Below are 20,158 nucleotides of genomic sequence, written 5' to 3' on the forward strand. Positions count from 1 at the left end.
ATTCAACTACTTATAAAAATGTTGCTGATATTATAATGAAAACACAAATTTAATCTGGATTTTGAATTGATAAATGCTTGAGTTTCTTGGTAGAGATAAATTCCCACACGTTCGTTTTCCATTCAATTTATTTTCTAAACGAAGTTTCAAAGGTTTTACTTTGGTTATATATATATATAGAAAATATTCTTATAACCCCCAAGGTTGGATTAACCACCAAGTTAGAAGTTTTTTAGTTATTCATATTTCTCACAATACCATTGCTTATGTGCAAAGGTGATCACCGTGTGGCACCTTACTTTTCTCCCATTAATAAACTCCTCTTAATCTGGTGACCAAGTCGCATAATTTTATGAATTATGTATTGATATTTATTATAAACCCAATAAAAATATGCCCAAGAACTTAAAATATATTATATTTGGATATAGTATCAAAAGTTATTGATTTTTTTTTTAAGTACGACACTTATAATGAAAAAAATTATTGACATAATCATAGTGATTACGTCAATCATTCCAACTTCGAGCTACGTGACATAAAACTACATATAGGGCGGTATCTGTCAGCGGGCGGGCATAATTGCATCTCTCTCGGACACGGTAATTCCGGGAAAAGGCTTGATGGCAGAAGCGCTGCGTAGTTGTATGTAAAATATCCGACCTGCATCACCTAATATGATTTGCAACGATTTAGATTTTAAAAGCATGAAAAACACGAAAGTATGTTCCACTAGAAAACATCATAGGAATTTTACCCCACATTTTTATAATTATAATAAATTGTTCGTATCAAATCATTTTTCGTAGTTAGCGAAATAATAAATATTTAATACTGTAAAATAACTAACCGGTTTATTGAAAAGAAATGTGAGAAGCATTCATAATTTAAATTACATTGCAAATTTAATTCTGCATAGGTTATAAATTTTTTAGACAAAACCTTATCAGGCGAAAGGCTCCAAAGAGCGCGAAAAGGCGTCATAACATAAAATAGAGACAAACTGTATTATCCAAGAACTGAAATAAGACTGAGGTCGGTTACTTTTGATGCAATCTCCCTTAGCGTAAACATCATTGGAGCGGAATCCACAGCTCTATCACTAAGACCAATGAGTATCAGTGATTAAAATAATGAATGTCATATAGTAACTCAAATTATTTATGAAGATGATTATAGATTAATTTAAATTAAAAATACAACAATGTCATAAAAATCATACGAAATATGGATGTGAAGATTATTACCAATTACTAAAAAAAAATCCTTTTGTTTTATATTTAATTTTTTTTTATCAATTACGCCAAAAGTACAAATAATATAATAATATAATTATTTATACTTTTACTTAACACAAATTCTCCAAAAAGATATAAATTAAAAATGCAAACATGTCCAAGTCAATCTTTCTAGTCAGCAGTATTACAAAACAATTCTGCAAGGATGTCTGTTTGAATCTGTAAATGTTTGTAAATGCCATAAACCGCGTAACATATTGTCTTACAAAATACGTTAGACAAGTTTATCTTCATATACAAGCTTCTTCCACTTACAAAAAACTATAAAGAGCTAATAATGCAATGCATTATAAATACGTATGTCTCTCTGTTACTCATTCACTGTCATAACACTGTACCGAATTTGATGAAATTTTGTATGAACCACAAGTGAGAACATAGGCTACATTTTTATGACTAACACCTGATAACCGATCCCTAAAACGCGAGCGAAGTTGCGGGCGACAACTAATATAATTATAAATGCGAAAGTAACTCCGTCCATTATCTCTTCACGCTTAAAGCGCTGAACTAATTTAGATAAAATTTGGTATGGAAATAGTATGAGTCTCGGGAAAGGACATAGGCTACTTCCTTTAATTCACCCCTCGAGGGAGTAAAGGTATAGTTTTATACATTTCATGAGGGTAAAGCCGCAGGTTCAGTTAGTGTCATATATATTCGAAGCTATAAAGATTTGAAATCAATACAAATAATTAGGTAATCAAAGGTCGACCAGAGATCACTAAATGGACTTAAACATAAAATTAAAATTATATGAAATGATTCATACGTTCACGCTTCGATATAAACCATTAGATAGATAATAAATAACAACAAAGTAAATTATCTATTATTCTTTTTCATTAATACTATGTAATATTACCGTGATGTAGTGTTACCTAAACAAATATAATTTGACCTGATTTGTGAACAAGTGAATTCGTAACACACGTACAATCGAACACGAGGGATTTGCACGAGTATTAGGTACAATCACACCGATTGATAAGATCGAGCTTATCAGCTCCGAGTTAAACTAATTTTCGTTTACTTCATATACAACTGAGAATCAATATTATTTAAGAAAATATATTTACGTTACAAAATCGCGATTATGACCTTTACATGTTCAGTAATTACCACCATATTGTGCTTTTTAAATGCTGTCATTTAACATTTCGATAATCATATCCACATTTTCCAAAGAGATTCGTTACAATTACAAAAGTTTAATGTAATACAATAAGAATTTTAATTGTTCGATAATAATGATGTTCGAGAATGATGAATTTTTCAAAAGTGACTAAAAGTATGCGTCGCATAGAGTTGAATGTTATAGTATAATAAGATATAAAATATTTATTTCACTAACTTAAATTTATTTACATTTGTTTAGATCGAGTTCAAAAAGTAATGTATAGTCCATTCGAATCACAAGACAACAAAAACCAAATAAACAACATTCGAAGTCGAATTGACGAGATATCATTGGCCGAGGGCTTGAATAGTCTATGGTATTCATTATGGATTGCGAAAAAAAAAAAAATTTAAACGTCGACGAAACTTATCTGAACTTGAGAAAAAAAATAAAACAGATATATCTAATAGTGTTGTATTAGAAATAAAAATAAAGATATAGTGAGAACTGTTCATAGTGCAAAATATAGCTGAGCTATTAGCAATAAGCGTGGCATACACAAATCAAAAGTTTATCCGTATTTCTTCTTCGATTGGAATAGACTATACTTAAATTAGGCTAAAAAATTATATTTGCCACAATAGGGAATAAAAATTCGTAGTAGTAAACCGTAACAATAGTTCTGACGATCCTTGACATTCGGATAGTATTACTTACACAAAATAACAAAGAGCAACTACTCAACGAAAATGTTTTATTTTCGTCTTAATTCTATTTGTACCTCATGAGCATATTTTATCTGTGAAAGACTTTTTCCCGCAATAAGGTTATAATAAACAAAGAAATGACTTTTAAATCTTGTTACATATTCAGTAGGTACCTTAACTCTCGACCTCCTAACAAGAAGTCGACCAAAGCGCAGGAATATGTAATTGCTATAAATTATAATTTTGCTAGCGTTTGAAATTTTATTTAAACTTCCATGATCGTATGAGTTAAGGATATTTTGCAAAATTTACAAAATAGAATCAAATGTGAGTGTGCTTTTGGCTTTATTATATTAATAATGATAAATTAAAAAATTCAATTACACGAATGGATAGTGAGTAACTTTGTAGGACAATGTATAATATGATTTTATAAAAACATTATTAAAAACGTACAAACAGCTACTGTTCCTGAATTAAAGAGAATGTAAAGGAATGTTCGTACGCAAAAGGTTATTAAATAATTAGGGAGTTCTCATATAAAACCACATCTTGGAAAATAATTTAATCTTGACAGTGGGGCTTTATGCAAGGCCGCCTAGGTAAGTACCACAGTCATCGGGTATTCGGTCGCCAAAAAGCAATACTTATTATATTGTTGTGTTTAGACGGTTTGGAGGTTTAGAGGGCGAGTGAGCCAATATAGCCAGCCAGCTACAGGCACAAGGGAGATAACATCTTAGTTTCCAAGTGTCACTTTGGCGATGTAAGGAACGGTTAATATTTCTTACAGCGCCAATATCTCCGCCAAAGGGAGGTGGTGGTGACCATTACACACAAACAGTTTCTTTCATCGATAATTCTCAGATCTATAATATTTACGTTGACTATCGTAATAATACGACAGGTCATCAATAAAAGAAAGTAGCTGTCAAGTGGCACAACTAGCGACATGACATAATTTCGTCCATATAACAACTGTAAGCTACCGTCATTGACGGCCCTAATTATAATAATCAATCTAAAATAAAATTCAGAAAAGTGTGTTAATAAAATCAATCGATTTTTTTTACATTTTCAGAAACACAACTTTATTTTAGTTTAGTCATACCAAAAATCTATCGGACGATATCGACGACGAAAATGAAACTTATTTTTATATACGTTAAATTTTCATAATGAAATATTTTCATTCTTATGTACTAGGATCGCATAACATAAAAGGATATCGAATAAATCTTCGACACATATGTATAGTCAAGCAATGCTGTGACAGTTCAATTTAGTTATTGGCACGCAGATTGAAGATCGATTATTTAATTGGTCCATATATAAGATCGATTTAAATCTCGAATTATAGAAATAGTATTAATTTCGTGAGGATAATATCGTATAGCCCAAGATCGCCTGAAAGAGATAATACAGTTGCTTGTACCGTGCCATATTTTGTTGTACCTAACTGTTTAGTCTTGTTGTACGATAAAGTGAATTATTATTATCATTAACATGTATTTGCTGAGCGACTTTATAAATGACCACAGCTAAGTATAGCCTTTGGCATTGTAATAGCCATTGCATAAACCATTCCAACTTAGGAATCTCAGATGTTATACGTGCTTTCAATTGCACTGGCTCACTTGTCATTAAAACTGGAACATTACTATACAAGGCATTCACGCGTAGATGTAAAAATATTGATGAGAGTCGTTACTGAATATTAAAACCGACTTACACTTGGGACAATTCTACTAAGTTATAAATATTATACGAAACATTCCTCATTCCTTTCCGAAAAAACTTCGATCGAACCGAACGAAAGGACTTAAGGGCAACAATGACGTTACAATTTGATTGCGATATATATTTGATTCTTTGATACCACCAATATATTTAAGTAATTTCGAAATAGTTTAATCAATATACACTTGAAAGTTTTCACGTACCATTTCCCCGGCCGTACCTACTCGACCGTTAATTCCCGGTACCTACCCACGTCCGAAGCGCAATTTTACTTTAGCTTATGTTTACTATGCGTAAACAAAATAAAAACCTGGTTGGAGTTTACTTATTATATCGATGCCGTAACTTATTATTAAAATAAGTGCATTAAAACTTAAAACGTAGTAAGCATTTTCCCTAGAGTAGATTGATTCTTTAAATATTTAATAAAACGATAACTCATTTAAAAAATATATCAATAAATAACTCTTATTATTACTGTTTGATGAAAAGTGTATCTATATTCCAAACCAGAAGTGCTTGTAAAAGCCTATTTGAATAGATTATATTATATATTGATTTTATGAAGTAATTTTAAACCCTAAAAAACTAGCAATTTAATGGAATTGGAATACATAAAACGAACGTATTCATAGCGCTGTATAAAATGTCGAACCCTATGAATTAAATTAACCGGTACACAATAAAATCTCCAATAGAAATAGACGCTTTATCTAAAAAAAATCAACAGAGCTAGGTATTAACCCTTTCGGACCATCAACACGAATGAAATGTCAAAAGTCGTCATCGATCGAATTTTGTGCTATTACAATTTTGTGTGTATAATTCAAGGTCACAAGAACAAATACATTTGGCAAAAAGTAACTAAAACCGTACTATACTGTACTAAAATGAAAGTAATTTTCAAATAGGTAGCTGATAAGCTATATGTAATCTATACTAAAGAGATTTCGCTTTTTTTGCTAATACCTGAAGCAGTACGTTTCGGAGGTTTTAAGTATATATATTAGCAAAAAAAAGCTACTTTTCATTTGTATTATATATATATATATATATATATATATAAATGGGCATCGTAGTTCCAACCGTTTTAAATTAGTCTATTGACGTGACAAGCTTGAACTTCATGTAGCTACTAGTATTTTTTTAAGTAAAAGTATGTTTTTTTAACATTTTTTTAGACAAAACAAATTTAATTAATTAATTAAAAAATGTTATTTATAGAAACACATTAGATGGCATTCAATGTGATTAACAAAAGTTACAGCGTGACCTTTACAGGCGACGGAACGTAAACGATCCGAGCTGTTAAATATTTGTTGGCGTAACTGGAATAAAAATAAAGGTACGTCGATGTCATATTTATTACAGAAATGGAACAGGTACTATTGGAATGTGTGAATACCATCTGTCCGTCACATGTCTAAGTCATTGAACTTACATTACATAAATGTAATTGCTCTCATTTATTACTAAATTTTATTGTTACCAAATACTAATACTAACATACTAAGTATACGGCGCCGTGTGAGATCCGTAAGTTTCCAGACTGTATAGTAAACTTCTTCAAATGTAATAGTACCAACATTAAACAAAAACACACCATTGATAGCCTGCCCCTTTATTGAAGTCGGTTACAAAATACTGACGCGTGTTTTTAACCAAAAACAATTTTGTACATTATGTCAAAGTCAACATTAATTCGAGAAACTTCTAATTCTATTTAAAAAAAAAGAAATAGTTTATTTCGAAACAATAGCGGGAACATGGCTTGAGCGATAGAGAACGAAATTGGGTACTTGTCTTCTGGTACCTATCTTATAATCTGTCGGAAAGTGAGGGTAAGTTTTATCACCTCCTTCAAAAGTTACGAAAACAGATTAATAGTATCATCGGCAGTGTTATCAATAACATTCCAACATTGATATTACAAGATCTCTTCCGAGTAGAACTATTTCGACTGTTGAGTGTAGCTATAAATCAATATCAATAAAAAGTTTTATTAATTAACATTGTCCTTTTTAGGATTCCGTACCCAAAGGGTGAAAATAGGACCCTATTACTAAGGCTTCGCTGTCCGTTTGTCCGTCTGTTTGTCACCAGGCTGTATCTGAAGAACCGCGATAGCTCGACAGTTATAATGTTCACAAATTATGTTTTTCTGTCGCCGCTATAACAACAAAAAGAGGGCTCCCATACGACAAACGCGATTTTTTGCCCTTTTTTGCTCGATATCAATAAAAGCAACAGGTAGGTACTTGAAATATTCACAAAATACTCAGTCGTATTTTTACTTTTATAATAATTTTAAAATAAAATAAATATTCAACACAAACAAATAAATATTCTCATACAATACAAGTTTTTTTTTATGTTATAGGGGGCAAAGGAGCAGGAGGCGCACCTGATGAAAAGTGATTACCGCCACCCACCCCAGGGGGGTTGCAGGTGCGTTGCCGGCCTTTATAATAAGTACGCTCTTTTCTTGAAGGTTCCGTTGAAGCTTGAAAGAAAGTCGTATCGGTTCGGAAAAACCGCCGGCGAAAGGTGCTTCCACAGAGTGGTTGTGCGAGGCAGAAAATGCCTTAAAAATCGCGCTGTTGTGGATTTTCGGACATCTAGGTGGTGCGGGTGAAATTTAGAATTTTGACGAGGGTGAAATTCAGCTGCCGGGATTAATCCAAACAATTCCTCGGAACATTCCCCGTGGAAAATTCGGTAGAAGATGCATAGTGATCCAACATCTCTACGCAGAGCCAAAGGATCGAGCAGATCAGAAAGGGCTTGATCGTCGATAATTCGAGCTGCTCTACGTTGGATACGATCAAATGGAAGGAACTGGTACTGGGGAGCACCTGCCCAGAGGTGAGAGCAGTACTCCATGTGAGGCCGATTTTGCGCCTTGTATAATCTTAGGCGATGGCCCGACGTGAAATACTGTCTTGCCTTGCTGAGCACACCGAGCTTTTATGATGCCAATTTGGCTTTGCCTTCCAATTGACCGCGGAACTGAACGAGGCTCGAAATATCAAAGCCAAGTATTCCGATACTAGCTGTGGCGGCTATCGGAATGTTCTCAAATCGTGGAGATACGTCGAAGTGTTTTTTTGGCGGTTAACGCGCAAACTTGCGTCTTTTTAGGGTTGGAGTGGACTAGGTTTAGCCGGCCCCAGTTCGAGACTTTGTTTAAAGAAGACTCGATTTCAGACACAAGTTTGTTCCAGTTTTCTTCGACGTTTTCCCGAGAAATATTAGCACGGCCGGTGATACAAGTGATTTTTTGCAGCTTTTTGCCAGATATTAAAATCAGCACCAGGTAAACGCTTGACATATTCAAATTTGTGTACCTACTGTTGTTTACCTAGGCAATGGTACGGAACCCTTCGTGCGTGAGTCCGACTCGCACTTGGCCGGCCTTTTATTAGTTCTGTATGAATATACAGAACTAATTGTAAATTCTACATAATACTTTCTATTTAAAAAACAAAGGTGTTAAAATATTATTCACTAATATCGAATTATTTAGAACTTTCTAATAAAAAATATCCAAGTTATTTAGAACAACTGTAATATAGTTTCATTCATTTAAAGTCCAAAATCCCTATCCAATTAAGTAACTTAAATGCACAATGTATTTAAGGTACTTAATTGGATAGGATAATGCTGTATTGCTTAAAATCGCTTCGAAAATAAGCCAATATTTCTAGTAAAAAGTAAAGGATATTAAAAAGGTTGTTGTGGGCTATCCCATATACTTAAGGTGTATAATACTGTAGTACATTATTTTGATCTATCTCGTAAGGGCCAGCCAGCGTAAGCGCAAAAAATATGTTTATTTACGACATCACTTCAGAAATCTCTAAAATTATCAGTGTTTCTCTACTATATGGTGCATGTATCATACATATAAACCTACCTCTCGAATCATTCTATCTATTAAAAAAACCTCATCAAAATCCATTGTGTAATTTTAAAGATGTAAGCATACACAGGGACAGACAGCGATAAGTGACTTTATATTATGTAATGATTAACATTTAATATGTTACTATTATTATACCTTCAATCCTCATTTTATACCTTACGTAAGGTATATTTTGTTTTATATAAGCCAAATCTATAGTTTTGTTGAACTTATGTAATTAACAATTAAGCCTTATTTTTTTTAAATAAATTAACACAAAGGGATTTCTTCAGCTGCTATTCACGCGAGTGACGTAAAATTCAGAGACCTGTGTTTATCGTAATCAAACAAAATAAAAAAAGAAAACGAAAGTCACCTTCGTAGTCAACATTCTTTGAAAGAACTTGTGCTTTCACTATTATTTCAAATATAAACAAGTGAATTCCGATCATAAACATAACAATAAACATCGTGATTCACTTTACTATTTACATTAATAATAATCGACAATAGACTATATTAAAAAAAAATAGTTAATAATATATAATCATATCTTAACAAAAGAATTATAAGTTAAATGAGAACAACCAATCAAACTTATATATCTTTGAATATTTTAAATGTCACATTAATCAAAAGCATGGTTTTCACGTTAAATAATTAAACGGCTATCCCAACTTCGTCACACACACATGCGAATTTATTATATTAAAATCATTTCCTTTTCTTTTTTTTTTTACTCGGTTAACTGTCATTGTCAAATGTAAATGTCAAAAATTGATATAATTATAATGACATTAATCGAAGGTTGATAAACTTGAGCCATTGATATTTTAACAAATATAAATAAAATAATATTTATTATAAGCAGCAATGTATTACACAATCGCACCACGAACTGAAATGCGAACACAATCGTAATATAATGTACGCTTCTTTAGGCGTACGTGATCAGAAATGAATCACTTTGTCATACACAGATAATACATGCACAGTAAGCATATTGAAATGTTTCCTGTTTTATCTTAAACGGCAAATCTAGATCAATGTTTTTGGATTCGTGAGCACTATTCTTTTGTCTGTTTATAATTATTGTACGTTTATTACGTTTTGCACAATAAGTTATACTTCTTGATAGTGAGTTCATAAATTTACGGTCGAGTTTTAATTTAATTTAATTATAATATTTTGTTGAATTTAATTTATTTATTATATTTGAATATCATTTCAATAGTTATATTTTTAAGATAATATTTTTGTGTTTGCTGTGATAACCATTTTTGTTATTTTAGGTTTATTCAGATATTATTTTACGTAGAATCTACATTGAATCACACCAAAACTGACTATTTAAAATTAATTGTAGATGTTATGAACTTTAAATAATTTTATAGTGTATTTGTAATATATATAATAAAATTGTGCTATGAAATTTAATTTAAACGACAATTAATCATATTTTTTACTTTCTAATTGTGTACGCATATTGCGGAATTTATTATTTTTAACCAGACAACATTTACTATCCTTGATATTCAAAGTCACGGGTTCATGTATAAAGTACAGATGTCGTTTAACTTTTTGTCTATAACATCATCTCTTCAGCTTAAATACACGCAAATTAATGTATGGACAGTACACTACACGTTTTGAGATGAAGAAAATTTAAAAACCGAATGTTGCTATCATTCGATACATTACGCAATAATAACAAACAACTTCCACAATCCATTATTGCATTCAATTAAGTAGCCGAAGTTCCAAGTATGTAAAAAGTTTTTATTTCATTTAAATCGAGTTTCCACTTTCGATTATTCGCGTCACTTGAAACTTAAATGATAAGCAATAAAACAGCTAAGCACTAATCATTTCACGATATACATATAAAAACAAATTTACATAACGAATAAAAATTAGGACAAGTGTGAATGATCAATAATTTAAGCTATAAATTGTAATTAAATCGTTCATAAAATATTTTTATATTATTATAGTATCACTACCTACATCTTTATAATAAAATTATATGCCTAAGCATTACTAGTTTTGTACTGAGGAATTTTTAATTTTGTATATTTTTTTCAAAAACATATTGATATGTCAACAAGATCTTGACAATGACAGTAATTGTCACTATGACAAAAACACTTTAAAAAAAAAAAACGAAATATTATAATTTCCATTTTTTTTTATATAATTTAAATAGCAAACTGTAGTAAATTTTAATTAATTGTATTAGAATATTACAATATTTATCACTCTTATATGGCAGTGTAGACTGTAGAGACAAAATTGAATGTACGAACTTTTACCAGCTTAAGGAAAACAAAAGTTATTCAGTTGTCAATGATATTTTGATGTATTTATTATATCTTATTCTTAGGATGGTCTATTTTATAGCTAAGTCCACATAGATTTTAGTATAAGGTCTTTCCACATACATAAATATTTATACTTTGGAAAATACCTAAAACATGAGTATACAAATTTTTAATATATCGGGTAAAAATTTACAAATTATTTACCTTAGGCCCAGTCCAATTTTCTCCTTAAACAGCAATGGAGTAGTAAAACCATTTTTTTGAAGGTAAGACACTGTGAGGTCTGTGCCATGCATCTCAACAACGGCACCAGTGTGTTCAAACCGCGGACTCTCCAGCTTGTCGGCCAGAGAAAATCCTCGACCACCCTCTGCTTCATCATCACCGAGAGCCCATTCATCTGAGTAGAGTTTCCGCTGCTTACGTTCACGCTGTTAAAAATATTATATTTTAATATACAAAATAACATGCTTATACAATATATCAAGAAAACGCATTTTGGACAGATACTCTCATCTAGTTTGGTTTTTTATACTCAACTTCCAAATAAAAACAAACAATACTTAATGTACAGTTTATATAATTTATGTAACCTTACATCTCTCAAGTACTCTTGTCCCAGTAATTATCATTTTATACAATATTTGAATACATAAAAACATTTGAATGAAATTCTCATGGATTTTTTATTCAGATTCAGTTTCAGGTAATTTAAAAAACTTCATACATTTTTATATCAAACATGTTTAATTATTTGGAATAATACTTTTGGAGTGATTGAAAGTAATCTTAAAATTAGTCTGGTATGTGTTAGTGTAACATAAATTTATTTTTTTGTGTTGTCAAAATGGCTCTACATATAATTATGTAGACAACACAAAAATAAAAAATACTCTATTTATTAAGTAGGTTATTTTATAAGCCATTTCAAGGCTAATGAGTAGTAATGTAAATATGAAATAAGCTAAATAAAGCTGAAAAGTATTCGATCGCCTAACAATAAAACTTTTCTGTTGTCGTACTCTAGTTTACAATTATTAAACAAAGAAATCAGTCATATGGAGAATGTGTAGCCGTAGAATATTTTCATTGTAAGCAAATAAAACAATGTTTTGGACATTCGCCTCGTCGTCGGCCTTTAATTGTTCGACACAAGATTATTTAAGTAATAAACTAGATTACGTGCCGACTCGACGTGTGGTCGTAGTTCGTACCGCGCACGCCCCTGGCCGCCTGTCCTCCGCCAGCCCGCGGGAGGGTTACGCCTTCGTCCCTACCAGATGCCCACTAGGTATGCTACGATAACGACGTCGTTGCCGTGCGCAATTTACTTGTCGTTCATTGTCAACACCGCTACATCGCAATACTGCGATCACCAAAACTATTATAGATTTTGACACCTTCTCGCATGCGCGAATGAATACGGCCGCCGCGTTTTAAACTTGCTCGCGGCGTGATCGCACAAAAAATCAAGTCCGATGACCCTCATTTATTATCACCATTTACGAAATATTTGTAAAAATACTTTTTCTAACACACTCCCATAACTTACATAAATCGATACACGATGCAGCGATGCACCATTTCATGTTTACGTGATCCCAGATAAAGCCACCATGGCGTCACCCGGGTCTAAATACGTAAAATTCTAACAATAAACACTCACCAGTTGCCTTGGAACTTGTTTTTTGTTATTCGGCAGTGTTTCCGACATGTTTCTATTAGTCAGAAACACTGCACCACAAGATTTGCACTATTTTACGTAAATATTTTACACGGAGCACGAGAAAAAGTAACGCAATCCACCATTTGCAACAGTCGACACTGCTGCCAACAATGCGATCAGCAATCACTCTGGCAATGTACTGAAGGTTGGTATTACGTTAAATGCCCTATTGGTTTATTTATGAAACACAAGAGCGGGATTTTTCAAAAGATCGCAAACGAAATATTTTCTTTATAGTAGAACTCTGTGTTTAATAAAATGTGAATGTAAAATCGGTAATTCTATCTTAATTATCGTCAAATTATATAATATCTTTGTTATCAATAAATGCTGTTGAGAAATATTATAACTGATGTTTTGTATATTAAAAACATTATTCATCATTTGATTTTAAATAAAATTATATTTTATTAAGATTTTATAATCGTAAATAATTGTCGACCATTAAGTATTATGTATATATATTTCTTTAATTTATAAAATAAACTTTTTGTCATAACAGCTTAGCTATGCATAAAGGATTTTTAGCATCATGACTTATATAAGTATGTATTATTTTTATTTGACGAATAATTTATATAAATGAATTTTTCTGGTCATATTTAACTATCTTTTGTATCGAATTAAAGGTTATATATGTACTATGTGAATGTTTTAATTTAAATCTCTTTAAGTTTATTATTGTTAATCAACTTATTATAAAGCAGATATCTATTTATGTAAAATATAAATTTATCCTGTTTAATTTATTAAACTCGTCTATTTTATAAATTATATTTACAAGTTAAAATTTAAAAATTTCCTACTAGTCCTTGAGCCTGGTTTGTCTAACCAAAAATAGCTTCTAGGGAAAAATAGAGGGAGAGAGAGAGAGAGAGAGGTAAAAATAGTCAAACTAGCAATACTTCATGTTGCTAATAAAATTTAATTGGGTCTTCAGGAACATAATAATCGAAATGTTGCTGAGATTTTATTATTGATAAAACTTAACAGCGACATACTTCAATCATCCTTTAGATTTTTCGTTTTTATTTCCTTACACAAAAATAAAATTCGATGGTATGTATAGTTGGTTCAGTCAATACCATTGGCGTAAATGTTTTTTATACTATTTTCCCATATCACCAACCGTTCAAATTTGTATAACACCTTAAGGCTTAAACAGTACACTCTAGAAACTCAAGACCCTCACATTATAAACCAAAGGCATATAAAATGCGCGCAATATTATAGTGAAGCAACAATAGCGAATACAAAATCAAAGGCGAAGGCAAATTCCCAGTATTGTATGTAGTAATTAACAATTTGTTAATAAGTCAATGATTAATAATTAAAGTGACAAACTTTAGAAGTTAATACTTCTAATCATTAAGTCGCGTCATGTCATACTACCGCGAAATTTAATTCGCTTTTGAGATCATTTTCGCTTTTGTGGCGTTAATATAATGTTCCGTGCGCTCCATGTGTCTTCTATTTTCATAATATGGGTCAAGAGTTATTGACTTATTTAATTTTTTTAATACGCTGTTAAAATAAAGTTAACCATGGACCACATTTTATTATGCCTTAAAAGGTTTTTTTTCATCGATTTTGGATTTGAGTATTACAATAAAAAATGAAGACTGGTAAACCATATTTATAAAATTTTATTAAAATAACGAATATACAATCATTATCATAATCAAACGTACATAGAATGTTAAAATTAGAAGGTCATAAATATTTTTCCGCTTCTAAATGTGATATTTAAAAAAAATATAATTTATTTTTACTTATTTATAATTTTTTATTAGTAAATATTACATTTATGATAATTAAATATATTATTTTAACCACAGATGTCGGTTAACGTGCAGCCAGATCCCGACAATATTATGCTTAGAGATCGGGAAGTCGCTAAGAGCGAGGTTTTACCCATCCTTATCATCGCTTAAATCACTAGAGCTGCTAGTCGTTGCATTTTACTAGCTTATATTAATATCTATTTTTGATTTAGTTATTTCTCTTAACTCTTAATTTATAATTAATAAATTAATATAATATGTTTATTTAAAGAACAGCACTTCTACTTAACTACTTATATCCTCTTTAATTTTACTTCCAAAAATCCGATAACAGTTTAACAGTTTAACAGTGCCGCTCAAAACGCCATTTTTTCATAAATCCATAAGGAATATCATAAATAATTCGACCAATGATACTGCGCCAATTTGATGTCAAATGTTGTTTATTTGGGTTTTTCCTATTGTGGAACAGACTATACATAAGTGCTTTGAATGCTTAGTCTATTTTAAATTTCTTCATTCATATTTTAATGTGTTATTTTTGTTCTTAATTAATAAACATCATAAGAAAAGTTGTAACATGTCTATCCTACCTTTCTGTAGCAACTTGAAAAAAAAGTTTTTCAACTCGTTAGTTCATCGGTCACCCGTCAATCAATTAATTGATATTTATATTTTCAAATTATTTAACACAAATAATTTAAAAATAAAAGTACGTGTAATGTAAATTTGAAAAATTTACTTCTCCTATTTAAAGGGGTATTTTTATGTGGCAATATTACATTTACACAAGTAATCTCCGACGGCGTTTGGCATAGTATCAATGTGTGCCAGCGTTGCAGAACTATCGATAGTTTGACTATCGATAGTTGACCTCGAAAACTATTCAGGATGTTGATAGTACTATCGATAGTATCGTATTGATCAATACTATCGATAGTATCGATATCTGTCCGTGAGCAATATTATTGATAGTGGCAATACTATCGATACTATCGATAGTATCGCTAGCTCTTTGTAAGGAATACTATTGGTAGTAGCGATACTATTGCTACTATCGATAGTATCGATAGTTTTAGACTATCGATACCCAGCGATTTTTTTATAGTATTAATTTTTTAATGTAAGTAATTTATTCGTAATGTATTCTAATCGCTACACTCAAGATTACTACAAAAAAGTTTCATTGTAATGCCACTGTCCTCCTAAAAGTTTTTTTAATGTTATGAGTATTTATAATGTTTATTCATAAATCAAACACAAAAAATATTGACAACATTTTTCACATTAAAATTTTTCATTATTCCTTATTCCGCACAAGATGTCTTAATTCTAAAAACAAATATTGTGGTAAATTTAATTTCATTTATTTAAATATACACTATAGTTGGCCTACTAAATTACTTATCTTGAGAAAGTAATACTATCGGAAATTACTGGCTACACTATCGATAGTTTAGGTTAAAAGTAATGGTTTTTGCAAAACTATCGACAGTATCGATAGTAGCAATAGTATCGCTACTACCAATAGTATTCCTTACAAAGAGCTAGCGATACTATCGATAGTATTGCCACTATCGATAATATTGCTATATTATAATAGTATTGCTCATGGGAAGCCATCGACAGTATTGACACGTGACAATACTATCGATAGACTATCGATATTCAACACTAATGTGTGCGTGTATTACTTTTTCCAAGCATAAGTGCTCAATTGGCAGAATATTATGCGCTCAACTTGCGTATTTACAGGCCAGAAAAGGAGGAAAAAAATGCACAATTGTCATTTGTAGACCCCAAACATAATAATACGTATTATTTGGATTATTAAATACCTTTTATATTTTATAAATAAATGTAGAACTAAAACTTTATTATTACCTACTCATGTAAAACCTCACCAATAAAACGTCATATCTCCTCGTTTTGTTTATTTTGTCGTATAATAGTTCAACATTATAGAGCCACTTGTGGAGATATTATGCACTTCCTCCGTACTTATTCATAGTTATTAATTTAGTTCGTACTCGGTAGATATCTACTAAATGCTTCCTACGGAATCGTCCCGAGGGGATGTATCTTCGCTCTCTTTCTAGTATTTGCATCACAACATCCATGAGAAAACTTTAAACGTTTGAAACTCAATTGTAACCATTTTTATTTAAGGTTAAGTATTAATTAATTGAGGTCAATAAATATTTACTTGTAAAGAAAATTTATAAAAAATCATCTACGTACTTATTAAGTGTACATACCAACTACGTAGTCCTTGGCGACATATTATTTCAGAAGTATTTTTAGTAGATATGTTTTTACACTTCATCATGTGTGACCTCCAAACAATATCATACCACCATTCGTATGTAGGAATATAAAATAAAGATAGACAAGATGCAAAAAATAGTAATAAAATAATATCACATAACAAAAGAAAATACTAAAACATATTTTTATTTCTTTTAAGGTACATTCAAATTCTTTATTAATGTATTTTGTAAAAGCCAACTTATAAAATGTTAATATTTCTTGTTTGTATTAATGGTTGCGTATTGAAATTTTATTTATACACAGCGTACATATATATTGCCTAAAATACTGGTATAAAATATATAAGTGATTACTACTTCGTACTAAATATTTCAAAATAAGCCATACATATTCAATAAAAATGTATCTATATGTAACTCACAAACTTTTCTTTCAATTTTAATAATTTAATAGCAAGTTTACGTCGGATAATGATTTAATAGCCATATTTTGTAAGGCGTCGCTGAATAACTCCATAACTCAAGCAATTCTTGGCTATTTTATCAGTCGACGGACAAATCCTTGTTATTTGTTTTTATTCGTATCAATAATAATATTAGAGTTAATTTTTTATTTGTTTATCGTTAAATAGAACTTGAACATTGTACTCTGAGACGTCATTTTTAAAATGTAATGAAGAGAAATAAAACATTGAACACCTAATTAAAAAAAAGAACTAAAAATTCCTGTATCATATAAACTTTAATAATTCAAATATGTGTGTTCTTACTTTGGCGTGAGAGCTAGGAAGCTAATAATAAAAATCTTATTTATATTAATAGGATTTCAAATATTTTGTTTTATTTATCCCCCTGAAATGGATAAAAGTATTACACCATACAGCCACCCACGTCTTCAGCATTTTTCACTAAAGGATAAGACTTTATATCAAGTATTTTACATAAGAACAAGAAATAATTTTAGATTTATAAATTAACGAATATATCTTAGTTTAATTTTTACTTTGTTTGGCAGAAACTATAAACAATTATATACAAGTTTTTAATTCGAAAACGAACATGAACAAGATGTAAATAATGACCAGCCCTATTAGTCACTACTAATATATTAAATTTTTTAACTGTGAAGTATTTCCTTCCCTTCTTTTGAAGATTTAACAAACTTCTTAACCCATAGTGAGATAAAGTAGTCTACAATAACATATGAGACAATAAAACCTGAATAAATCATTCTATTAAATTTATTTAATTTAAAAAGAAACTTGTATGCAAACATAATTAAAATGATAATAAAATTGTATGACGTGGTATTACAAAAAAAAAAAAAACTTCTTTTACTTAACCCCTCATTACAATCAAGCTAGGCTGTACTTCCCAGTATTTTTTTATTAGCTGCAAACCACTTTAATTAATGGCATTATACAAAGAAAAAAGAACGTTGATTGTTTATTAATAGTTACTCAATATAAAATTGAAGTTAAATTGAATTTACTAATGACTATTTATTGATAATAATTAAAAAAAATGAATTAAATATATATTAAAAAAAACTTTCAAACTTGTGTATGTTCGCACTTTTTCAATATATACCTAATATTATTATTTGTATATAAGCACAATATTTGAGATAATGCAATCATATGTAAAATAAGTCTAGGGCCATGTTATTTACACTACACTAAACACAATTTCGCAAAGTAATTCTATAATAGTTCAAAACCGGATCTTCGATTACGTGTTCGCTATCCGTCACGCTATTGTCTTCCATAAACTCGGTATGTCTTCTCAGCCAGTCTAAATACAACCTTAAATATCTGTCCCCAGGGTCTACATCCGTATGACCTAAACAAAATATCCTATAAGCATCTTCACCGTACTTTCCGATCCCACATAGATCGCTTGCTCGTCGCCATTTAGCAGAAACAAACTGATAACTCAATTTCCAAATAATGCGACCTCTTTTCTTTAGTCCGAGATTTTCGAAAAATTTCTCGAATGTAGCTGGTGGATCATTTAATACGTGATACGGAGTCGGATATTCTTCGTAGAATTTTTTCATATACGGCCTAGCAATTTTACCCGAAGTTTTTGTCAAAAAAATTGTTGCTACTAATAAAGCCCAGGGGTTTGATGAGAAATCTTCCTCGATGACGTAGTGCGGTGACTGGGGCAATGGTCGTGGCGTTAGGTTATAAAACGGTTGAATATTTAGAGGTTCTGGCTCTTGTATTGTCAGTTGTGATAAACTCAAGTCTGAAATTGAGTCTGTTGAAGTCTGACTGATGTCTTGAGAAGTTTCTGTGAACGATGACAGTGACAGTCTGTCTGGGCTGCCTGTGGTGTTCAAATCACTATCGAAGAAAGTACTGATGCATCCGGAATCTTGAGACATTTTCGGTATACCTAAAAAAAGGTAGTTTTGAAAATTAGCGTTTCCATGTTAGATATACATTTTTTTAACGTTTAATACGTGTAACTTGTGTTAACGATATAACATTTCACAGATGTGAATTAGAGAATCAAATATGTAATCTAAATTTGGAATTTGATAAATAATCCCAAACAACTACATTTTTTTTTAGAACATCAGTTTTATGCGAAACAAATGACTGGCTTTTTACGTCATGGATTTTTTTCGAGTCGAAAACAAGGAAACATAGTGTATAAGCTTTTTTTTAATCACTACAATAAAATTTGTTTTTTCATTTATGACCTTGTTTTGGACATATATTTGGAAAATAATTTACATTTTTTTTCAGTAATCGTCCGAATTATTGTGTTATTTATGAAGTATTTTTACGTTGACGTTGATAATTTTAACAGCGTTCGCTTATAAAGCGGCAGGACAATTTTCACTTTGATTTTGTTATATTCTATATATACATATATATAAGGGGGTAAAACGGGAGTTGAAAGTTAGTGTTTTATAAATTTTGCGCGAGTAAAGCCGCAAATTCAGTCAGTCTATCTATGTGTTTATCTACGTTAAACTGGATATTATATAGAAGTCGAATTTTAAGTTTTGCGTAAATTAAACTCAACTTCATAATATTAGTTTGGCACATAATACTAAATATAACTCAGAGCTAGGGTAAGTAAACATATAAGTATGTTTTAATTCTTATAATTAAGATTCTTATCTCAAGTTTGCTCATTATTTACCTAATGGAGTTATCAGCTAACGTCCTATCTTATCTATATATATTATGTCAACCAATATATATTGTTGCTACATCTATTTGAATATAATTATATGCACTGGTTGTGTACCTGCTTATAATAATCTTA

At 30.6% G+C, this 20,158-nt stretch overlaps 2 protein-coding genes across 3 annotated transcripts in view; both read right to left on the minus strand.

Annotated features, from left to right (window-relative positions):
- LOC113395542 (jmjC domain-containing histone demethylation protein 1) overlaps positions 1 to 12,937 on the minus strand; it is a 31,288-nt gene extending 18,351 nt beyond the window's left edge. For both annotated transcript variants that reach the window (XM_026633145.2, XM_026633144.2), the window contains exons 1-2: positions 12,757 to 12,937; positions 11,295 to 11,521 (exon numbers count right to left, since the gene is read on the minus strand). In XM_026633145.2, the coding sequence (XP_026488930.1) occupies positions 11,295 to 11,521; positions 12,757 to 12,804 (275 nt within the window). In that variant the 5' untranslated portion in view covers positions 12,805 to 12,937. The remainder of the gene's footprint in view (positions 1 to 11,294; positions 11,522 to 12,756) is intronic.
- Positions 12,938 to 18,139: 5,202 nt separating this feature from the next.
- LOC113395471 (methyl-CpG-binding domain protein 4-like) overlaps positions 18,140 to 20,158 on the minus strand; it is a 31,117-nt gene continuing 29,098 nt past the window's right edge. The window contains exon 2 of the mRNA XM_026633053.2: positions 18,140 to 19,273. Coding sequence (XP_026488838.2) covers positions 18,549 to 19,262 — 714 coding nt within the window. The 5' untranslated portion in view covers positions 19,263 to 19,273 and the 3' untranslated portion in view covers positions 18,140 to 18,548. The remainder of the gene's footprint in view (positions 19,274 to 20,158) is intronic.

Source organism: Vanessa tameamea, chromosome 21 (assembly GCF_037043105.1).
Source record: "Vanessa tameamea isolate UH-Manoa-2023 chromosome 21, ilVanTame1 primary haplotype, whole genome shotgun sequence".
NCBI lineage: Eukaryota > Metazoa > Arthropoda > Insecta > Lepidoptera > Nymphalidae > Vanessa > Vanessa tameamea.